Below are 23,208 nucleotides of genomic sequence, written 5' to 3' on the forward strand. Positions count from 1 at the left end.
ACAATATTGAATTACATACGGGTGCCCAAAAACGGTTTAAGGTATACATATATGTCTTTAAAAAATGTGCTTTCTGTTGATTTTTGTTATAATTATAGGTATAAATGAAAATAAGCAACGAGTATAATCATAATCGCTGTGTAGAAAATGTAGTCTGGCTCTTAAAAAGTTAGCTAAATTTATTTATGTAGTTAAATGTGACATTTTGAATACAAATCAAAAGAGCACAATATCAATTGACACGATATTCAACCTTCAGAAAAAAAAAAATAATTAAAACAGATTTTTATGCAAGAGAAAATGAGACTGTAACTAAAGTCAATTCACGAGTAGCTTATTTATTAACAAATAATATTAAACCATTTACCTATGGTCAATTAATAAAGTCGTGTATGATTGTTGCAGCTTTATTTTGATCTATCAGGCTTTCTGTGGAACAGTTGCTAAAAGTGTGTAACATCAATAGCTAATTTAAAAGCAAAGCAAATGATTTTGAAAGATTTTATTTGCCTTTACCAGTATTTTTTAAACTTTTTTACTCTCAACGACTTTTCCTCAGCTACTTTTATTGAACAGTGAGTGGCTTCACAATCACTAATAGTAAATTAGTTTCAGTAATGGTAACTTCAGCCTTTTTAAGTTGTCCATATTGAGGCGCTCGCTGCCTCGATGTTGACGTGCAGTTGGAGCCTCGCTTCATGTTTAGCAGCAAAAAGTTGTATAGCACTGGCGACGTCTTCGGTCACGATGTATGTTTCTATCGGGAACATACCACAAATAATTCACAATGTTTCGTAGCACTCTATTTTGAAATATTTTAATCATTTTAATCATGCTGTAGACCCAAACTTGTTTAGGGATTTAATTGTATATCTTGATTATTGCATATTGATAGCTTGGAGTTTTTTCTTACAAGGCAATATAGCTTTCTATATATTATTTAAAGTTTTTATTTTTTATTTTTTATATGTTCTTTTCACCGCAGTTTAGTGTCCAAGGTTATGCCAAGGCTGTATTTTCAAATGAGGTAATGTTGCCGTTTATAAAAATTTGCAATCAATTGGTTACATTTTTATTGGTGAAGTTGATATGTACCAATTTTAATTAATTTAAATTTTTTTCCAATTGGTGATCCATTGACTAGTCTTAACTTATTATATTTATTAGCCCGGGAAATCAAAGAACATCGATCGGAATTTATAAGTACGAAATGAAGCATCAGTCGAACTTTACAGGTGAATTTTTCTCACCCATCTATACGTATACAATAATAGACGTTATCCAAATGTGAAAGTCGGCAATCAGCAAAATTTATGTAATTTCAATTCTTTCCAACACAAATGCTTCGTTTGCACGATTTCTGGTCTTCGTTTTTCCCCTACGACAAATTTGCTTAACTCAATTTGTGTGATAATTCAAATTCGGTACACTCATATGGTTTCCATTCAGAACCCTACAGAACGATCCATTAGGAATTTAAAAAATAATAATAGTAAAATACAATTTTAACTGCCTTTAGTACATAAAACATATATAGAATAAAGTTACGTTTCAATCGATTACAATATTCTTTTAATAAACGTTGTTTACTTTAGCTTGCCACTATGCTTATATAATATTATATATTATTATATACATATATATTAAGACAAGAGTTTGCTAAAAAGTCTCGATTAAACCCACTGAAAAAACATTAAAATGAAGAGTGATGTTGTATATATTATATGTCAGCATATTTGATGAATAATTCATTATGAGCCATTACAAGCAAACCAGCCGATTCATGTCGATTTTTACTGTAAACAACTCATCTAAAATGCTTTCAGATTTATAACCTAATCTGATTATTTTATGAATACAAATATAACGATAAAATACTCGCACTATTAGTTATATTTTATGTAAATCTTTCACGCAATCTATATTTTTGCCTTCTTAGTAATTAAATGACATTTATAAATTAAAGTATATATATTATATAATAGTATCATAAATACATAATTATTTTAATCTATGTTAACAATATATAAAAGCATCTCCTCATTTTTTGAAATAAATATGGCTACATTGGCGAACAAGTGAGCAATCGTCTCGATAAAGCTTATTCTAGTCGTGACGAAATGCGGTCGCTAGAGATTTAGATAAAACCGTATTTTCATAGTACAAAATAGAGTGATCAGCACGAATAGACCATGATAAAAATATGATAACTTTAAAGCGATTAAAAACACTACACTTACTAAAATGCTGGATTCATACATATATTCTCTCATTTCTGCTGATGTTTTAAGACTACAGCCAATGACGACTCATCAGTAGAACAAAAAAACATAAACATTAAAGCATGAAGTAAATTAGATATAAATCCACCCCACTTCCAATTAACATTAGATACGCATATGTCACTCGTGTGCGAAAATTACAAAATGGCAATAAAACCAATTAAGAGAAACTGTAAAGATTAATTAACGCAAATTTTAATTCAGTCTAGAAAGCATAAAATAGCTGCTATCAGAACAACCTTTACATTACGAAAAACGATGACAACATTTCCAGTACAAAATCTGTTAGATCACACAACTAGCAATATATGATGCGTGTCGCTTGGCGTGTTTAATTCATTGTCTGAAAGACAGCTTGTCATAAAATGAGGTAGTGATGGCACCTCTACGCAATCAGAGTGTAAACAAATATTGCAGGACGCAAATACACCTATTTTTTTTAAATTAAATTGTATTTTTATTACAAATAATATTTTTAAATAAATAAAAAATGACTACAAAAAAAGGAATAAGAAAAATAGACATGGAAGAATTAACACATTTTAAAAATTCTTATCTGATTTAAATATAAAATTATGCTAATTGAGTTGATTAATAATATAAAATTATTAATAACAAAACTTGTCAGATTAGACAAAATATGTGAGTGCCATTTTAAAACTAAAAAACGAACTCGATGATAGATTTAAAGAATCAATAATGAGCCAAAACTACATAAATGCGATAGTTTAAATATAGCCCGTGAACCTTATGTATACAAGCGGCTTAGGATCGCCCCCGAGAATACCGTGTCAAAGTCGCATACTTGAGAAATTCCCGCGTAACGGGTGCACGTTAAGCAGAAACGGGCTGGTCTTTCAAGGAAAAACGTATAAACAGTGTAGTTAAACTGGGTGCCGTACAAAGGAGACCCGGTCTGACCCCCCCGATTCCGGGAACGGGAATACCGAATAACCCACCGAAAACCCAGATACGGCGTCTGGGCGAGCCTCGGATGTTGGCGAGCGCCTACGCCCCCATCCCCTACGCCGACCCTGTTTACGGCTTTCCAAACATTTCCAAAAATATTAACATTCAACATTCAATAGGTGGGGGCACAGTATCCATGGTGACGCGGGTCCAGGTTAAATCTAAAACCATGAACAAATATTAACTGATTAATATCACGCAAGTTGTTAAAATTTTAGTTCACATATGTACATATGTTTATTTTAGTAATAATAATAATAATAATAATATTTGACTAACTATTTTTAAAATGAACAATGACCGTCTTTCAATTGATCTTAATTTATGAGGGTGCTGTCAGAGACAGGTTTGAAAACATCACCCGACTACGTTTTCTTTTTATCAGCGTTTAGCATATCAATTTCAGTCAGTTAGAGATCGTGAGTGATTGTGAAATATGCTATAAAATGTTTTACTGACTAACATACTTAGAATTTTTAAAGTACTGTGCCTTTCAATAATCTTTAAATATATTTTTTTTTGTGTCGCTTTGTAAAAATATGATTTTGTTAATGGTGAACGTCAAAGCTTCCACTTTTAATACAAACCACACGAACGTTGAACTAATACAATCATACTACAGGAGTTGACAACCATATATTTTATTTATCTTGTGCGAAATAGGCAGAAATATTCATTTTTATAGCTGGATGTGACACAGACGAAAAACCTTGAAATGAGCATTGCTGCTTTAACAAGAACAAGCGAGACAATGAATATTCTTACGCGCATGCATCACTTCTCCCTCGCTTCTAAATGCACAAAAACATGTAAAATCCTAAAAAACAGCAAGGATCTGATAATTCTTCCTGCCGACAGAAGAAACGCAACTATAGTATTAAATCAATGCGAATACGATAATATGATAAAAGCTTTACTGGACGATAAAGCATATAAAAAAGTTATTAAGTGGGGCCTGGCCCCGATGGCTCCTAAAAACGAGTCGCCCTTGGCAGAAATACTATTTTTTATATTAATAGCGTTTAAAATCTTTCAACGGATTATAGATTCCAACCAATTAACAACACTGTCAATATTAAACGAATTCTTTTCGCGATAACATACTAACCCACTTAATCGAGTATCAGCGACTACATCAAAACTGAAATTTAAATATAAACATAAAAATAATATAATAATCTAGGTTCTAAAGCCCCGATTTCAATAGCCCCGGGTCTCAAACGCTCATTATTGAAATAACAGAAGCCTGTTAGAGAATCTAACAAAAATGATGACAGACGACTCGACTAGCAACGTAAATGGAGTTTTAATATAGATTGCAACAAAATATATTTATTTTAAGACACCAGGAGTTCTTAATCTAGGATCCATTGACATTCATAAACAATTTGGTTTCGAGAACATCATTCGACTATGCATCAACTTAACAGAGCACATATCTGCCGATTTTATTACGAAAAAAGTTCTGGTCTTTCATTACTAGACATTGAAAAGACCTTTAATACAGTATGGCATGACTGAATGTATAAACTTTTATATATTATATATAATGTATAAACTTTTAAAATACGATACTCCCTATTATATTATCCACATTCACGGTCTTTCCTGATGAATCGAAGGTATGTTGTTTCGCTGAATAATACATATCCGATACCGAGTAAAATACCAGCTAGTGTACCATATGAAAGTATACTTGGACCATTTCTCTTTATTTTTTAAACTAATAATAATATAATTTAAAAAAATACTAAACTATCAATGTACGCTGAGGATACTTTAATCTTAACTAGTTCTCATGGTCTTAAACCAATTGCAGTTAAACTACAATAAAACCTTGGAATTTAAAAATATATTTTATGAAATGGAGAATTAAAATTAATCAAGACAAAACAGAAGCAATAATATTCACCAAACGTAGACAACCCTTGCCTGCATGCATTACAAAGGCATATCATTGAATAGAGAGCGAGCGTTTAATACCTAGGTATAACTTGGCACAAATATATATTATAACTGAACTCCAGTCAAAAGGGCTTGACACCATTGCGCCTCTGAAATTAATATATAATAGAAAAATCTCGCTAACTATAATAAATAAAATCCTAGTCTATAAACAGTTAAATACACCTGTTTTAACTTACGTTTATCCAGTGTGGAGTAACGCGAATAATACTTACATAAAAATAATATGGAATACACCATTTTATACTAACTTTAAAAACTCTACACACAAATTTAACAACAATCTAGAAATAAAAGTTATCAACTTTATCAGAAGCAGTTCTCTAATTTTTGGTGACAAAATATTAAGTAATTCTCTATTACATAGAAGTATTTTGATTTTTCCGGAAGAAAAAAAAGCCTACTCTTTAAACATTTAACAGAAATAATTTTATCTATTCGTTATCTGACCTGGCAGATATTTTTCACTCTATGAATGGGATTATTCTTATCTTTTAAATTCAATGTCAAGATTATAGACATGCAACAAAAATATTTTAAGTTTTTATGACATATTTCAATTAATAATCTAAAAGAAGGGGTACAAACTTCATAATGATGTGTTGAGTTGAAATATAAAACTCCATCATTTTTTTTGAAAAGAGATATTTGCAAACATTCAGAATCTTTACAGAAATCAATAAAATGAATGTATTTTAACTCAATAAGATGAAATCTTAACCAACGATCATAACACTGGCTTAATTCGGAATATACTTAATGATCTAAAAAAAGAGAACTGTAGTAGAATTCTGGTGTTAATTGAATTGAATTGTGCCTATTCTTGTCTTCATTTTCAACAATTGTAACAATAAAAACAACATCTCTAATTCAATTAGATGTCCAGCATGACAAGCGTTTTGTTTTTTTAAATTGCACACCCGTGCTGAGACCTTAATTACCCACAAGTAGCGCTGAAAAACTACTCTTTGTTTGGAAAGGACACGTGCTAGCTATTCAATACATTCTACTCTGCGCATATTGCTATTCTACCCTTTGGTTACCAATAGCTGGAGTGGTCATTTAAACCATTTATATATTAGGGGTGAACGCATTTCGTGAGTGTGTCTATGAAGAGATGCAATTGGCTCGCAAACATCCTCATCTGCGATTTTCCAAACTGTCTCAAACCATAATTTATCATAGAGTTAGTGACGCGGTAAAAGACGCAGAAGACATATGGGAAGAGATGCCACGAAATCACAGCAGCACACAAGTTGCTGAGCCAAAAGACCGATTCGACACAAAAGATATCAGTGGATAGTAACATCTTCGCCGTTCTTCCAGGACCTGCTATTTTAACACCATCGCCATTTCTATATATATATATTGCACAAATGTAATTGTTTTATTTATTTTTTATAAAATAAACTGTTACCAGATTTTACGGCGTTTATTTTGTATACAAAGTGACACCGAATTCCGAGTAATTAGAATTTTAAATTTATTATAATTAAATAGTCATTAGAGTAATTTTATATTTTATTATATTACGTAATTTAAAGACATTAACTACGTTTTGATTACATTCATTGTTTTAGTATTTTATGAGAAACATAAATTTCTCTCCATCTCTCTGTATCTTGTTTTAGTATATTTTTTTGTATATATTTTTTAAATACAGTGGATTTGTGTTGCTTTATATTGTTGCTATATTCACACAAAATACAAATTACTGTTGAATATTATGTTTAAGCACGAAAGTTAAAATATTGTCTCTACCCTGCCTAATTCAATACTTGCCTAAGGCACAAAAATGTTCACGCGACTTTAATAATTTAATGGTATAATATTTAACAAGGTGAGATACATTAGACCTCTGAACAAAAATGTTTAAACCAAAATTGATGTTCAGATTTTTGACCAAATTTGTATCGTACACTCTCTTTTAACAAACACGCGATTAGTAAAACTTAAGCAATTATAACATGACACACATTGACAGACAGCACATTTCAAATTTACAATAAAATTTTCACTTCCCATGCATTAACATAGACATTTATGTAGGCAATAAATTTATAAAAAAAAAGAAATTGTAAAAAAATGCTTATTTATTTATCTATGCACATATGTGTGTATGAATTTATTATAAGCATATATTCATATAGTATACCATTTGGAGGAAGCCACGAAACATTCAGTTGTAGGTCAGCATGCGACTCAGCAACAATTGGTTCTACGCTAAGATTTCGAGCTGTATCTGCATATATAATTCCTTTCTCTGAATTTGTCACCTGAAATTCAAATACATATTTTATAACACGAAAGAGTTCAAATAGCTTAAATTAATTATAAAAAATATAATAACGAATTTTTATAAAAAATATATTTTTAAGTAAATTTGATTTTTAATATAAAAATTATAATTTAGAAACAATTTAATACAGTGTAAATACCAGTACAATGATTATTAAATCAAGGATTTTAATCTAAATTTAGTCTAGAAGAATGAAATTAGTGATTTTTAGTATTAGCTCAGAATATTTTTTTAAACTTTTCCTAATCTAACGAGGTGATTAATTTAATTAATTAAAAGTTATGTCACTATCATTAAATACATCGTGAAATAATATATGCATTAAAAATATTAATCGCATCATCACTGGATGACATATAATATAATTCTTACTATGTGACTACTAGTGTTACATAGTAAATAACCTACGATCTGACTGCACCTTAAGAATAAATAAATCTAATTTTTAACGACATACCGTGATACTTATACTGAGTTAATATAATTTGGTATAATGTTTATTAACTAAGTTGTTGCGTCTGCGAAATTCAAAATTATTTAATCCATTTAAAAGTTATCCAAAGACTAAGTGTTGTTGTTAAAACATAATTAAGAAACGGTAAAACCCTTGAGAATTTTTTAATTTGAATATTCGATAACTGCTCAAAACAACTCTTAATGAAATTCGTAAGATTAGAATGTTTTTACATTGAATTTTCTTTTAAATATTAAACATAAGTGTACACAAATTACCTATCAAATTTAAAATTAAATTGTTTGCACAATATTTTATGAATTGTCCATTAGGCACTTTTTTATTCCATGCATTTATCCTGTCACATACAATTTTTTTTTTCGCTAGAATGATTATGTATATTATCAACACATAAGTTTGATAAATACTAATTTAAATTTTAAATAATATGCGATTTTAGATTATACATACATAAATGCTAATGTTTTATTAGTAAAGTTAACAAGAATAGATATTTAAAAAACCAGTTTCAATCCACTTCTCAGTGGAATTCCTTATGAAAACGAATTCCAACGAGTACCGATTAACAAGGGCTGATTGCAATAAAGTATATATAGGACAATCAAATTGACGTCTCGCATACCGAATGACAAAAGAATTTAACGAAAAATCTGCTCTAGCCTTACACTTACATTGTTTCAAGTAACACCACAACATTTATCTTAAAAGCATTAGTACTAACATCAAACATACGTTTGTTTTCTAAGAATACGGTTATAAACAAACTAAATGACTGTCGGTAATATATTGTTTCCAGTGACCAATTTGCAACAAAGAAATATTATTTCAATGCATCAGAGAATAATTGCGTGTTATTCATGTGAAACCATTTTTTTCTAGACGTAACGAGGGCTTTTGTGTGGTCTCATCATTTACATCATATTGTTTATTTCATCTGTAATTATTGCGCGAGTTTTAAAAATATTAACTCCCACAACATCATTATACTATTTGGTATTTACTTAAAATCGTAATTATGGCAGAAACACCTCAGCCGAGTTAAAGACAAAAAGTATGTCACATTTGCGATAAAATTTATCATAACGGATGAAAAAGAAACAAGCGGGCAATTAAAGACAACTAGGAAACGTCTCATGGAGGATGCCATCCTAGAAATTAACATCCTGGTATGTAGCACCAAAAACAAGAATAATATATCTTATAAATGTTATCTTGTCTTGTGTCAGTATAAAATTATACAAGAAAATAAATACACAAAGATAAACGAACACCTGATAAAATTACACAAAACATAAATTACACATGAAAAATTACAGACGCAATAAATTTAATATTCTCTAGTAACATTTGCTTATTCAAATTAAATTAGGACCATCGTAACCTAACAGGTTACCCCAATGCATCACAATGGTCGAAAACAATGATTGTAATATTTCAATTCACAAAAAAAAATATAATTAAAATATTACATATAAAGAAGCAAACAAAAAAAATCATAACATATCAAAATGTAATGATTCGAACCGGACCAGCTCCTCGTAACTAACATTAAACAGGTCAATGTGCATCGCCAACGTATTAAGGAGCAGAATGACTACAGCGATAGGCCCCAACGGCTATCAAAAGAGGACGCGATCGTGATTCTCGAAGACGTTCTGGAACCCAAAACTGGAATTCCTCGAGAATAGCTGGATTGTCAACAACACCCTTCAGAAATTTGAAGAAATGCTTAGTAATATACAAAGGGAATATTTGGTTATTCGAGGATTCCAAATTATAGACCCCGATTTAAGAATTCTACGAACTAAGGTGTCATAGCAGACGCGAATAACTGACGGATCGTCAAAGTGAAAGGCGTTTCTCATAACATAGCTGAGCATCTTGGAATATTTATCACATACTTCGTGTACGTGTAGAGAGAACCTCCACTTGCTCTCAAAAGTGATTTTGAGATCTTTAGTGGAAGTTTCTCTAGTCAAAATGTTTCTACCGAGATCGTAGGAATAAACTGATGGCAAAGGGAATCGAGAAAAGGACACACATTATATGCCATATTCTTAAAAAGGAAGACCTAATTCTGCGAGAACTACCAAAGATACACACTCCTAAACGCTCCGTCTCCAACGGTTAGTGATGCCGGAGACCATCAACAGCATTTCGCGACGGTAGACCCGTCCACGGTCGTCAATCGTGACGACCAAGGAAGGAGGTCTGGCCTAGCGCCGGAGTGCGCAGTACTCCGGAGCGAACGCCAGACTGGGTTCGATCTCAGTTGCCCATGGGCTGAAACTCCCGAGCCTAATGCAACTGCGGGACGCGGGCGTGGTGCCCGAGAAGTACCCAAACTCCTAAACGCAGGATACAAAATACTGTCATGTATACTTTTTGACAGAATCCTTCCTCACGCCTTCATGCACCAAGCTGCTCCACAACCGACCAGACTTCCTCACTAATGCAGATATTTAAAAAAAACATTAGTACAACATTGAACTTATGTATCTATATGTGGACTACAAAGCAGCATATTATAATATCAGTAAAAGAAAATTCTACGACGCGATGGCAGAGTTTGCCAGACACTTGCTTAAAATATTTAACGCTCGTCCCAAACCTGTTCAGATGACAAGTTGATACCTTTTGGTCATAAAAGTACTGTGAGAAAACAGGCTTATTAAATTACACCTCCAGATCGTCATAATTGACCGTGGCAGGAATATGTGGGTGAGCACTAAGCATCTCTTATGGCAAAACAAGTACCATTTCATATTTAAAATGTTACTTTTATAAAAATAATCATTGTTTTGGTCCGCAAAATTCAATATTTTGAGTTTAGTGGACCGTGATCTCCAAAATATTGGCGGCTGCTGAGTTTTATGGTCTTGTTTATTGTATGTGTTATTAATAAAAATAATTTTCTATTTTACCATAATACAAATACATAAGTAAAAAATTAAGCCATAAGCTTTAAATAAATTCAATTTTTATTATAATTAAGAATATTATAAATAAAGACTTTTTATTTATACTAATTATAGACCTTTGATATATACTAATAAAAAAACCTTTGATTCATACTAATTTTATGTATTGTTCATCATTTTTTTAATGTAATATTTATTAATGCTGAATATACTTTTATATACAATTATAATTAACGAACATTGTTAAATCAATGTTCTATTTATATATTAATATCTAAATTGTATTTTTATTAACTACGTAAGGTCTCGTATACATGTATCATTAAGGTATTTTTGTCACTTTTTTGCATAACGTACTCAGAGAAACGTACATTATTAAAATAGCTATCGTTACGCAATCAGTTTCATAATTTAAAGGTGTCACTTTTCAGTTAGATCCCATATCACTAGATATATTACGTATGCGAGAGATAAATATATCTATAATAAAAATATATCTAATATATATTTTGTAAAATATATTGATATTTAGAACGTATTATGTAATATATATATAATGAGTGATTTTTTCTCCCGCAAAAAGGATTCATAATAACCTAAAATAATTTATTATTTTCATTATTATACCATTTTCGTAATTAAAAATATATTGCGATTAATACATATATTTTTAAGCAAAATAAATTACGCTCATAATAATTAATTTTAATCGCCGAATTTCATCCGTGTGTGAATTTTTCTCAGATTTTGCGTTTCCACGATTTTGCCATAGCAACGCGTCTAATAATAGAAGTTTCATTTCCGATACCGAAGAAACGAATCATTTACGGACCCGTGCCGAAAGCGAAAGATCGTCAGATATGAAAATTCCATCGCCCAGGTGAGTACACTGAATAGAACAAACGTTATACAAAATACAGACATACACATAATATATATATATCATAAAAAATACTCACAGTGGTGTTGTTCGCTCCGACGATCAAAAACCCCAAATAATTCAACAGGCAAACTTTCACAGTAAAACCATTGAGGTTAGTCCAGCTCATGTTTTTTCTCCTGATCTTGAAAATTTTCCGCATCTTTCCAACAGTCTCACTAATTCACTTTCACAGAAAATCATATGTATATAGTTTTTATCTCGAAGCACTTTTTCTTGAGACTCGTCATTCGTATTTGCCCATAGTACGTTACCTATAAATTAAATTTAGAAAATTAAAATAAAGAAAATATACAAATTTACTATCTATTTTTTTTTAAATACGCAAAACCCTATTATATACAACAAGGTAAACATAATCAACAACTGTTGATTTTGCTTACCTTGTTATATACAGTTTAAAATTAATATATCTCATTATGCGACATAGCTTGATTTATTTTATTTATTTATTACAAATATGACCATCATGATTTTCCAGGTTTCCCCCAGAGCATTATGATGGCCATTATACAAATAATAATTATCGATTTTAAAAAGCAGTTATAGTTCATATCTAAAATAGACGAGCACTATCTTATTTTCATAGAGCTGTTTTAAGTAGAAATACTTCCGTCGATAATTTGGGTGGGACGGTCGAGCAGGGCTAGAGATTTTCTATACACATCGGCAAATTTTGCGAAAAGGCGTCAAGGATGCTCGGCTTTGTTATGCAGAGTGCGTTTCACTTGAATAATTTATTGGCAATTCGCATACTGTACGATACGCTAGTTCGTAGCGTCCTAGAATATGGCTCCATTGTCTTGTTATCTAGCAATGCAATGCCGGCCAGTCAGCGAGAGCACGTCTACCAGAGCGCTCGGGAGAAACACTAATGCATCCCCAATATACAGGGGGTGGGGAACCTGCTCACTCGGCCGTCACCTCTGTAAGTTAACTAAATGAAGCAAAGAACTCCTTGTTGTTAGTGAGAATTCAAAAAAAATCCGAGATATCTCTATAGTATGGGTCGTATCTGTATTTGTATCCTAATGTCTTTTTGCTAGGAGCATTGCGATACAATTCATCACATTATCAACATAGTGTCTATTAAATTAAGCATTTTTTTAAATTGCTAAGGGGCGAGCTTTAGATGGAGTGCCCTATAGAGTTGCGATCGCGCCCCTTATTCTTAAAAGTTGAAGCCAGGACGTCAGCGCTTGAGAACGCTTTTCTTGCACGAACCATTCAGCATCTTAACGAGCTTGCCAAACACAAGGTTGTATTCGGCGATAGTTGTTATTACTTAAAGAAACCTGTCAATTCATGATAGCCAGATTTGTAATAAAAATAAAATAAATTAATATGATACACACAAAAATGAAATTAAAAAAAATGAATTTGTTAATAAAATAATATCATTATTTCTACAAATAAACATTATTAATACCATAATGTTACTTTTTTTATTTCCTTATATTTAATTAAATTAACATGAAAGTTGCAAAGCCTTGTCAATAAACTATATTATATTTCTTAGAATTTAAAAACTTTTAGGATAAATATAAGGACAAGAAATATTGTTATAATAAAATTATCATCGCAAAAGATAAAAACTTTGCTCGAATTTGGTAATTAAAATTTATTTAAAAATAACTAGTTATACGAAAACAGTTATAATAATTAATTATTTAATAATTGATTGTCTCTGAAAATATTTTTTTAATAAAATAAAAATATGCCAAAGAACTGGATATCAAACTGTATAATCAACATTATTTATTATGAATAGTAATTGTAATATAGATATTATGACACATTTTTGATAACATTCTATCAATGTAAAAATCAGACATGCAATATCAGTTTTACTTACGAATATATTTATTATTTACTGGTTGCTTTATATTTTCCCAGTTTTTTCACGGGATGTTATTTATAGAACTACATAAAATGTTTGTATTGATTCTTCGTCTCCACCAGTTATATTAATAACTAAAAAATATTCTAAAAGTATTTCCTATTCGATGATGTCACTTCCCTCCGAGATCTTAGTAGGTTTTAAGAGACATTTGAGAAAAGTTAAGTTACTTTATAATTTATCATACTGAAGTAAAATCAGATGTTTTTAATATCCCTGAATCATGCAGTGATATCTTCATTCAATTTTCAATGGTAAAAACTCAATATCAATCAAGTTAAATTGTATAATAGTTTGGTTTCTTTGCTGTTATTTTATGATTAAATATGTATTAGCAATTATCAGTTAATTCATAATAAATATTAAGTTTTTAAGGATTACTTGAATTATATTATCATTTACATTGTATTTACTCACATACAAAATTTTAGATAAATATCTCAAGTTGATTCATAGATATTGATTTTTAACATGATATAGGTCGTTTGCCACCACTGGGTGGCGTGTTCAAGGATTTCAGCGCCAGATAACAACAATATTTTTGCCACGAAGATGAGATTACTTGATTCTTACGTTAAATTAATTTTTAATTTTAACATTAATAAAAACAAAAATATTTTCTAAAAAAATACAAAAATTGAATCTTCGCGTAATATTTGTTATTTACTATAAAATAAATTTTACAATGAATATGTTCTTTGACATGGATTTAACAAAAAAATAATTATGCTTTATACAAACAAAAAAATCCTAAGACAAAAGCAATCAATACAAATACAATTAACTTTTCATATTATACTTTAAAAAGTCGTATAATTAGCTCTTTAATAGCACAATAGTATTTAAAAAACGTTATCAACGTAATTATCATCAAATTATCAAACAATAATGGACCAAAATGAGAACTTTGAAGTATTCCTGACGTGATAATGTATTCAAAGGAATTGTGTAGCCCATATTGAATTTATTGACGATGATCTGAAAAATACGATTAAAAGATTTAATCATGATTTTCTATAGTTTAAGCATGCTTCATTAAAAGTGTTCTCAAAATTAGTATAGATGACATCTACTTGCTTGCTTACATCGAGATTTTTGTCACAAAATTGGCAAAATAGAGCAAATTCGTTACTACTGATCACGATAAACGAAAAATATCGTGTAAAATATCTCATTAAAAAGTATTTTTTACAGTAGTATTTGAAATATTTTTACGAGGGCTAATCATTAGCTTTAAATATTTAAATTTATACTCTAATCAATATTTATTTTTATAAAGATCCTTTATATATGAATAATGCTCCGATTGTAATGTTATAGTATATCTTAATATTACTCTCTTTAGATAATAAATTAAAATATTGTATGATTGTAATTGATTATGATGGATGGTTAAAAATCGCAACAAAAAAAATTGCTGGTAGTGAAATGTTACCCATAGCCTAATTTTATATAATTTTCATATGAATTTTTATAATGCGATTGTGAAAATAGATATAAATATCGATCGCACATCTAAGAAAAAAATATTTATTACTCTTTTCGATTTTTATTGCGATATCCAATATTAGCTTTTTAAATCTTTCATTATTATAACTTGCTTTAATATATGAAAATATACATACATAACCGTCTAAGCTTTTAATAATATCGAATTGCCATCGAGATGTATTTTTTTTATTTATTGATTGACATTTTGACATTTTTCCAATGACATGGAGGCGACTACGATATTATGTTTTGTCGTCGTTTAATGTAGTTCATGTACAAAGATAAAATCGTAGGTAAAGCCTTAAAGGTAAACTTAAATACATATATAATGTCTTTAAATCTCTTGAATTTATGTACATATTTATTTTGCATCTTAAAGTACATATTTATATATTATTTATATGATATTAGTAATTGAAAAATTATATTCTTATATTTTTTATGACTAGGATTAACGCTTTGATTTATTAAGTAATAAGCAGCTGATGACAACCTTTAAAAATGCTATATTTTTATGGGTTGTCATCAGCATAACTATTTATTCAAATTTCGTAATTATATTCACTCAAATGTAGTAATTTATTGGGCGTATATTAAATATTATATTTTTGTGATTATATAAAATATAACCATAACATGTTGCGCAATTGATTAACTAGTGTTATACGAATAAACATTTTTTCAAGTACAACTTTTTTAAGTAAATTTATATAATTACTCTTATAAATCGTCTCATAATTTTTAGTCTAGTACGATTTTAAGACATGAGTCTTCCACGTAAATAATTCTATAAATGTATTCAATATGTGCATCGGAATAATTTCTATAAAACAATAACGGTTTAGTTAAATATTTTACATTATTAATTAATATTACATAAATCTACCCGAAGTAGAAGTTAATGTAAAATAAATGTTTGCTCAAATTATACATGAAGAATTATTTTAATCAGTTTTATTAAAATTATGTAATCCACGTGCAAGAATATTATAAAACGTACTGAAGAAGAATTAAAAAATAGTTGTATTTTACAAAAAAGCAATATTAAATTTAAGAGAAACGCTATTTTACTTATTTTTCAGTATACATATTTTTACTTAAATCAACATTGTTTTCGAGAAAAGAGAATATTTTTATAAACTCAAGCCATGTATGTTATTTGTCCCCATTGTTATTAAATTGTCGTTTTTCGTCACAGTAATTAAGGGTTTGAGACAATGACCCTTTCAAACATGGTCATCTGTGAGGTTGCTATAGGACTATTGCTATTTTCACCGCTTTTGATCTCCGATAGTAGCTATCTGGCAGTTTTACATTTATAGCATGAACATATTTCGTGGGTTGGCCACTAGCACCCATCTGTAATTCGCCAGAGCTGTAATACAATATTTCTTTAATACCACATAAGCAGCATAGAAGGAATGAGAGGATGTTTTCAGTTCGTGTTTACACATAAATACATATATCGATATCCACAATCCGTATCAATACATTAATCAGTAATGCTGGAGACTAATGTGCTCGTGCAAGTATTTGTGCTTGGGATAGTACTTGTATTGTGCTAAGGTTTGTATTTGCATTTACTTGTACTTTTTCAGAGCTTGTGCTGAATGCAAAAAATAGTCCTCGCTTGTCTTATTGCCAACCGACGATCACCCATTTGGCAAAGCAAAGGCATATTTATTCGAGCGCCACTATCTCTCATGACAACTCAGGTAGGAGGTTAAATAATAAAGAAAGGTTATTCATGATTGCAGATACCAAATAATGGCTAAATATGATCATATAGAAAATAATATTATGCTTACTGTTCGCACTATGAATATTATATTACTGGTACGTCGTGCACCGTTGTTTTGATATTTGATTGTTTATCGTTCTACCTAGAACAATCGGAGGAACAACCGCGATTTTAAAGCAATACCCGAAATTTGTAAACAGTGCGCGGTAAATCTAACGGAAAACACCATATCCGATTTCGTTTTAATCAATTGGCGAAAGGAGCCGTCGTTATTGAGCAGCCATGGCAACACCGAGTGCGGATTACCTGAGTGTATTCATGGCAACACAAGTAGGCGAGTCCCTTCCATTCTCCCACCCCGCCTCACACCCCAGAACAACAAGTATCCATTTAATTTTTCATCTACCTCTCGCTCTCTGTCTGTCTACCCGACGCTGGATACATGTCCAAACGGGAGATCAGATCAAACTAAATGCGCGGAAAAATGACAGACAGACGTTGAGCGTGTATGGTGTTTACCTCATACTAGTGTATTTTCTTTATGTATTATACATATGTATCTGATCTTTATTTTCTTAATATAAATCATGTGTCCTTTTTATATTAAAATTATTATTTTTACTATTTCTTGCTATTGGAAACATATTTTTTAATGAAAATAAAATTAGCTATATAATAATACATATAAACAGCTAATGCTGCACTTAATATTAATTTTTTAAATTTATATTAAAGAAAAATAAATAAATATTCTATAACTATAAAAAAAAACAAAAATTTGATTTGGAATCTGTAAAATCATTATATAAAAATGGAAAGATATCTCTTCGAATACTTCATATAGTAATAATATTGCGCTTGCTAAAGGAGAATTTAAGACTGTTTTATTTCGTAAATAGGTGTTAAATATTAGTAATAAATAAGTCTCAATAATAAAAAACTTATTAGAAAAATTTGCGCGAAATGTATGTTTTTTAAAAATAAAAACATTTTTCATTGAAAAATAATGCAATGTTTTTTCTGTTACGAACTAAAAATAGCTTGTACTATTGTAGATTTTTGTACATATATTTTTGTTGATCTTTATCACACAACTTTATTATATGCATAATTTTTTTTTATAAAGCTTTTTTTTTACATTTTAGAGCGCCATGTTTCGGCACCTGTTGCACTTTCGGCACACGTATAAAAATGCAATTGATTGTTAGGTATTTTCGCAACATATTTAAGTAAAAACTAACGATAATCGAATTATTATATCTAATATTGGTTTTCAATTACCTGATTTATAATATAATATATAGATACAAGCTCATATCTACGTATAACCATACTGGTATATGGATTATTTTTATTTTTCAAAGCACGTCTAGCGATAGAAGAATGTCTAATGCGAAACATGAAATGTTATTCACAAGTTTTTGCTCGTTTCGTAACCACGGAGATAACCAAGGACCGAGTCACGTGTTTCCCTTTGAGGAATTGTCAAGTCGAAAAATGAGTTTATCCTGCGGCATTTAATTTATTTATTTATTTTATATGTTGTAATATGTATTACTATAAACTTTTTAATATATATATGAACATTAGAATTTTTTTTCTATAGTTACGTTTATTTAGTTTCAATTATGAATTTGATTATGTATTTAATTTGATATTATTATGTTTACCTAATATATTAATGTTTTGTATACATAATGTATATACATAGATATATACTAATGTATATACAGTACACAAATAAAAGCTTGAGTAAATAATAAATAGGCCAAACCCAGGGTCTATCAAAATATAAAACCTCCCCAAACATTGTTTGAATATAGATTTTAATTATTATTTTATAAGATGAAAAAAACATAACTAGGTTAGCGGTCTTTTATATTTTGCTTATATAAATAGCCTTAGGAAATATTTCTTGACACAAAAAAATTCAGAATTTTTATTTGCAGTCCTTTTAAATATCAGTAAAAGAGTTAATTATTTATGTAACTCACACATACACCTTCGTATGTATGAATAGTATTAAATACTAATTATTTAATATTGGAAAATTTTACCTATAAGAAACAGATATCATTCTTAATTATTTGCCTGAATAATTAATAAGTTAGCGTGCCTTTAAAATCTGGGAGCTTTCTCTATATACTATAAATATATGGCCCTGGAATCTGAATCGTCAATTATTGTGAATTTTTAATGATTTATACATTATTTCTTTGTAGAACGTAAATAAAAGCTCTCGACGAAATGCAAAAGTAAAGAAAATCGATCCTTTAACAACAAAAACAAAGCGTTTTTGTTTTGATTGACGTTGCTTTTGAGAGCAATAAAAATATATAAATAATTAATAATAGGTGAGAGTTTGTGTTTATAAGTTTAATTCGTTGATTAAAATCAATATTTAATCAAGCAGCTTTAAAACAACATGAAAATGTGACATGTGTTTAATTAATATAATCAAATTTGTATAATAGTTCTTATTCACTTTATTACTATTATATGTGTATATTTCTATATTAAATATAGCATTAAAACAAATGTTGACATAGTAACGGTATAAAAGTGAGCTGTCGAGTATGCTCGTTAGACTAATTGAAATATAATTTGTTTTCTTTATGAATCATAAATTGTACTCAGCCCGAGTTATTAGGTAATAAAATAAACTATTTGTATACGTTTATATTTGTAGCAATTTAAAGATCTTTTTTATGAAATATTCACAATATTTTTTAAGATATTGTGTATATGAGAATAGTTCAAATAAGAATTACTTTTTAATATTTCAGTATCACCCAAAGTCTTAGGCTTTTTTAATTCTATAATGCAGCGTTTTAGCTACCAGTCCAAAAAAATCGAAGGACATTGAATGCTAGAACAGGATTTATTATAAACGGCAAAAATAACAAAATAAATCTACAGCAATTTAATGCTAGCATTATCATTTTTACAATAATTAACAAATTCCACTGTTGCTTGATTTATACAACAACTATAACAGCTAGAAAAGCGTAATGCAATATTAAGAAAATAAAAGCAGAGTTTTCAGTCTCGCAACTAATCGTCAATTGTTAGACGACGAATCAGGGAATATAATTATTATTTCTCTGATCAAATGTAAGCTGTAACACTGAAAAAGAAAAATCACTTAGAAAGATAATAAATAATACATAAATTCGAGCACCAAACAAAATCATTTTGATTGGTCAAGATATCGAGAAAGAGAATGACTGTTGATCTCGTTTCACTTCCTTGATAATAAACCGTAACGACCCCATAGAAAAATCACTTGAGTTTGGGAGTTTTACTTCGACTGTCATTTCATTTCAGACTTAAAAATGAACTAAAGTTAGGGTTTTAACTCGCAACCAGTGGAGCTCATCGACACAAATGACACCATACAAAGTCCAGATTCTACGAATGAAACAACTCTAATATTTTTACATCATAATATTTTAATAATCATACATGTTCTGTTTCAATATTCATATAATGCACAAATTTGTACTGTCGAATTTTTTAACGTATTTATCAATAATTTATAAACGTTTATACATGTTAATTAGGTTTTGATTTTTGCCGTGAAAGCATACATATTTAGGCTAGAAAAGAAATTAATGCGATGTGTGTTTTTTATTTGTATATGCAAATGGGGATAGAAAGATAAGGGAGCATTCAATTTATTTATTTTAAGCATTATGTTCACCTATTAGCGTCCAAAAGTTTTTTGTTCTACACTAAAAAATCACTACTGGAGTTAATTTACTATTAGAGATTGTACAGCTTAGTCCTTTTCTGATGTCTTTTCAAGTTGTTCACATTGAGGAGGTTAAAAGAAGGCAGTAAAAATATGTTCATCATTTTAGATAAAATGAGCTTTCATGCGTTGATGAAGAATATGATAAATATATTTATGATATATAAACAGTGTTGCAGTGATGTTTATATCAAAAAGGGAATGCATTCCAGTACACTTAAATATAGAAAATTAATGTGTATACCAGCTGCAAAATAACGAATATTGAAAAGGAAAGAGGAAATAGAACAAAAAATAAACCATTAGATTCAGAATCAAAATACAATTATAAATACAAGCTTCTGGACTACCGTATGTAGAAACCTGTTGAAGAAAAAATATTCTGTTAAAAGTGCTTTGATTTTTTTCGTTTTAAAGAAAATTTCAAGAAGATTAAAATAACACACACTGAATTTTTAATGATGAATAATGGCCCAATGAAAAATATTATTTTTATAAAAATTCTTACTAGCAGAATTAATTATTTACTACAAATATTGTCGATCAAGACAGTTTTTTGCAACTCACTGCATGTATAGACCAGTAGGATAGTCAAAGACCAGTGCCTGAAAGATCTGGGTTCAAATCCTTTATACACCTTTGTGTTTTTTTAATTTCTATCGTGTAATTCTGATCGTCATAGGTTAGATTTTTCTTGAATTTTCTAATCTCACGGATACATATCGAGATAGTTAATTCAAATCAAGCTATGTCGTACATATTAGATATAAAAAAATCTCTAATCAAGAACTACTTCAACTCATAGCCCATGACGTCTACAAAAATTGCCGAAGGTGATTGAAGACGTATCTATAGATGCTTATTTCAAAAAAATTAGCGGGAGCTGACAACACTGCAAATTGTTTATAATTATTTATACACAATTTATCACCCTCTTTATAAAAGCAGTAACTTTGGTGCATTTACAACGATTAGGAAACGCACTTAAAAATCAGATCAAAAAAATATATTATTTAATCTTCCGTCATAATTAAACTAAAATATACTATTTTCGATGCTATCTACTTCACTTCTATGAAATTTTTGTAAAAATAATACTAATATTTTGAACTAAAAAATAATATGATTTTTACAACAGTTTATAGTTTTAGATATTGTTTTTTTTCTAGATAAAATATTTTATTTATATTTTTAATTACATATCTAAGATAAAAACCGCTATCTTATATAGTTTAAAATGCCTGTCAATCGCATTTATAATCGCTTTTTCCTATTATTTTTCTTAGTCAATATGTGGATATTTTATTATAACGCATATTATTACTTATTTTGTTTATTGACAATATTCATAACAATAAAACTAATGCAAAATCCAACAGAAGTATCTACAGAAGACTTATATTCTATGAATAGATTTTGACCGTAACATATATATGCCAAAACCAATGGATGTAGGGGGTCCCCTAATGTAAGGGGGGAAATATAGAAAAACTTGTTTTATGGTAAACAAATTAATGAATAAATATAGCTTTTTCCTGGCTTCATTGATTTTCTCAAAAACTTTTTCCAAGAGATGAAATTAGGTTAAGCTTTCACATTATTGTATTGAATGAAAGACACATTCTTATTCATTTGGCGGCACCGAAAATTACCCTTATTAATGTAGAGAAAAATAACACATTATACCCATACGTATGTTCAACACACGGTTACTATAAATACAATTCATTACACGTCTGATGTTTCAGGTCAATGGAGTGCAAATAATGTTCATTATGTAAAATTCCATATTATATGAATAAATATATACACTTTATTTTGAATAGAAGTCGAAAGAATAAGACCCGAGAGTTGCAAGTTTTAGGAAAAATCGCCAAAGAATTGCCGAGAAATGGAAAAATATATAAGTAATTTGAGTATTACCCTTAAGAATTGCAGTGTTTTAATATTATACTTAAATATAAAGAGAAAAGGGCTGATATTAGCTAACCTTTAATTATGATATTTTATTTCAATTATGATGATTATAGCACACAAAGGTGTCTACTGTGCTCATTATCAAAATAAGGTTAAGTGCGTTCCAGTTTCAATTTGTAAGCTCAAATATTGCAGATAACAAATCATGACATAGATAATAATATTTACATTCGATAAAATATGACGCTTGGGAACGCTATTTTATAGAGTAAATCAAGTACTATTATGTCTATATGCTAGTTTAAATTTCTCGCAATATTAAAAAAAATATTTAATATATATGTGTATGTACAAAGAATCATATACATATAAGACATACTTATGTATGAAACAGTGATTTAGTAACATGGAAATGAGTTATATTATCCACTAGACTAACTTTTGTGTGCTTTTTCAAACAATAGTTTTGCATAATCGAGGATACAATTTTTTTTGACAATTTTTCATCAAAAATTTAAAGTGTAACACTTTTTTAGCGAATGTAATACAGCCTA

At 29.3% G+C, this 23,208-nt stretch overlaps 1 protein-coding gene across 1 annotated transcript in view; it reads right to left on the reverse strand.

Annotated features, from left to right (window-relative positions):
- Positions 1–23,208, reverse strand: part of LOC148237973 (uncharacterized) — a 123,405-nt gene that overhangs the window by 80,707 nt on the left and 19,490 nt on the right. Inside the window, exons 2-3 of the mRNA XM_088181377.1 lie at positions 11,871–12,105; positions 7,372–7,492 (exon numbers count right to left, since the gene is read on the reverse strand). Of these exons, the coding sequence (XP_088037503.1) occupies positions 7,372–7,492; positions 11,871–11,993 (244 nt within the window). The 5' untranslated portion in view covers positions 11,994–12,105. The remainder of the gene's footprint in view (positions 1–7,371; positions 7,493–11,870; positions 12,106–23,208) is intronic.

Source organism: Plectrocnemia conspersa, unplaced genomic scaffold (assembly GCF_051122295.1).
Source record: "Plectrocnemia conspersa isolate PC_06_02 unplaced genomic scaffold, ASM5112229v1 ptg000002l, whole genome shotgun sequence".
Taxonomy (NCBI): domain Eukaryota; kingdom Metazoa; phylum Arthropoda; class Insecta; order Trichoptera; family Polycentropodidae; genus Plectrocnemia; species Plectrocnemia conspersa.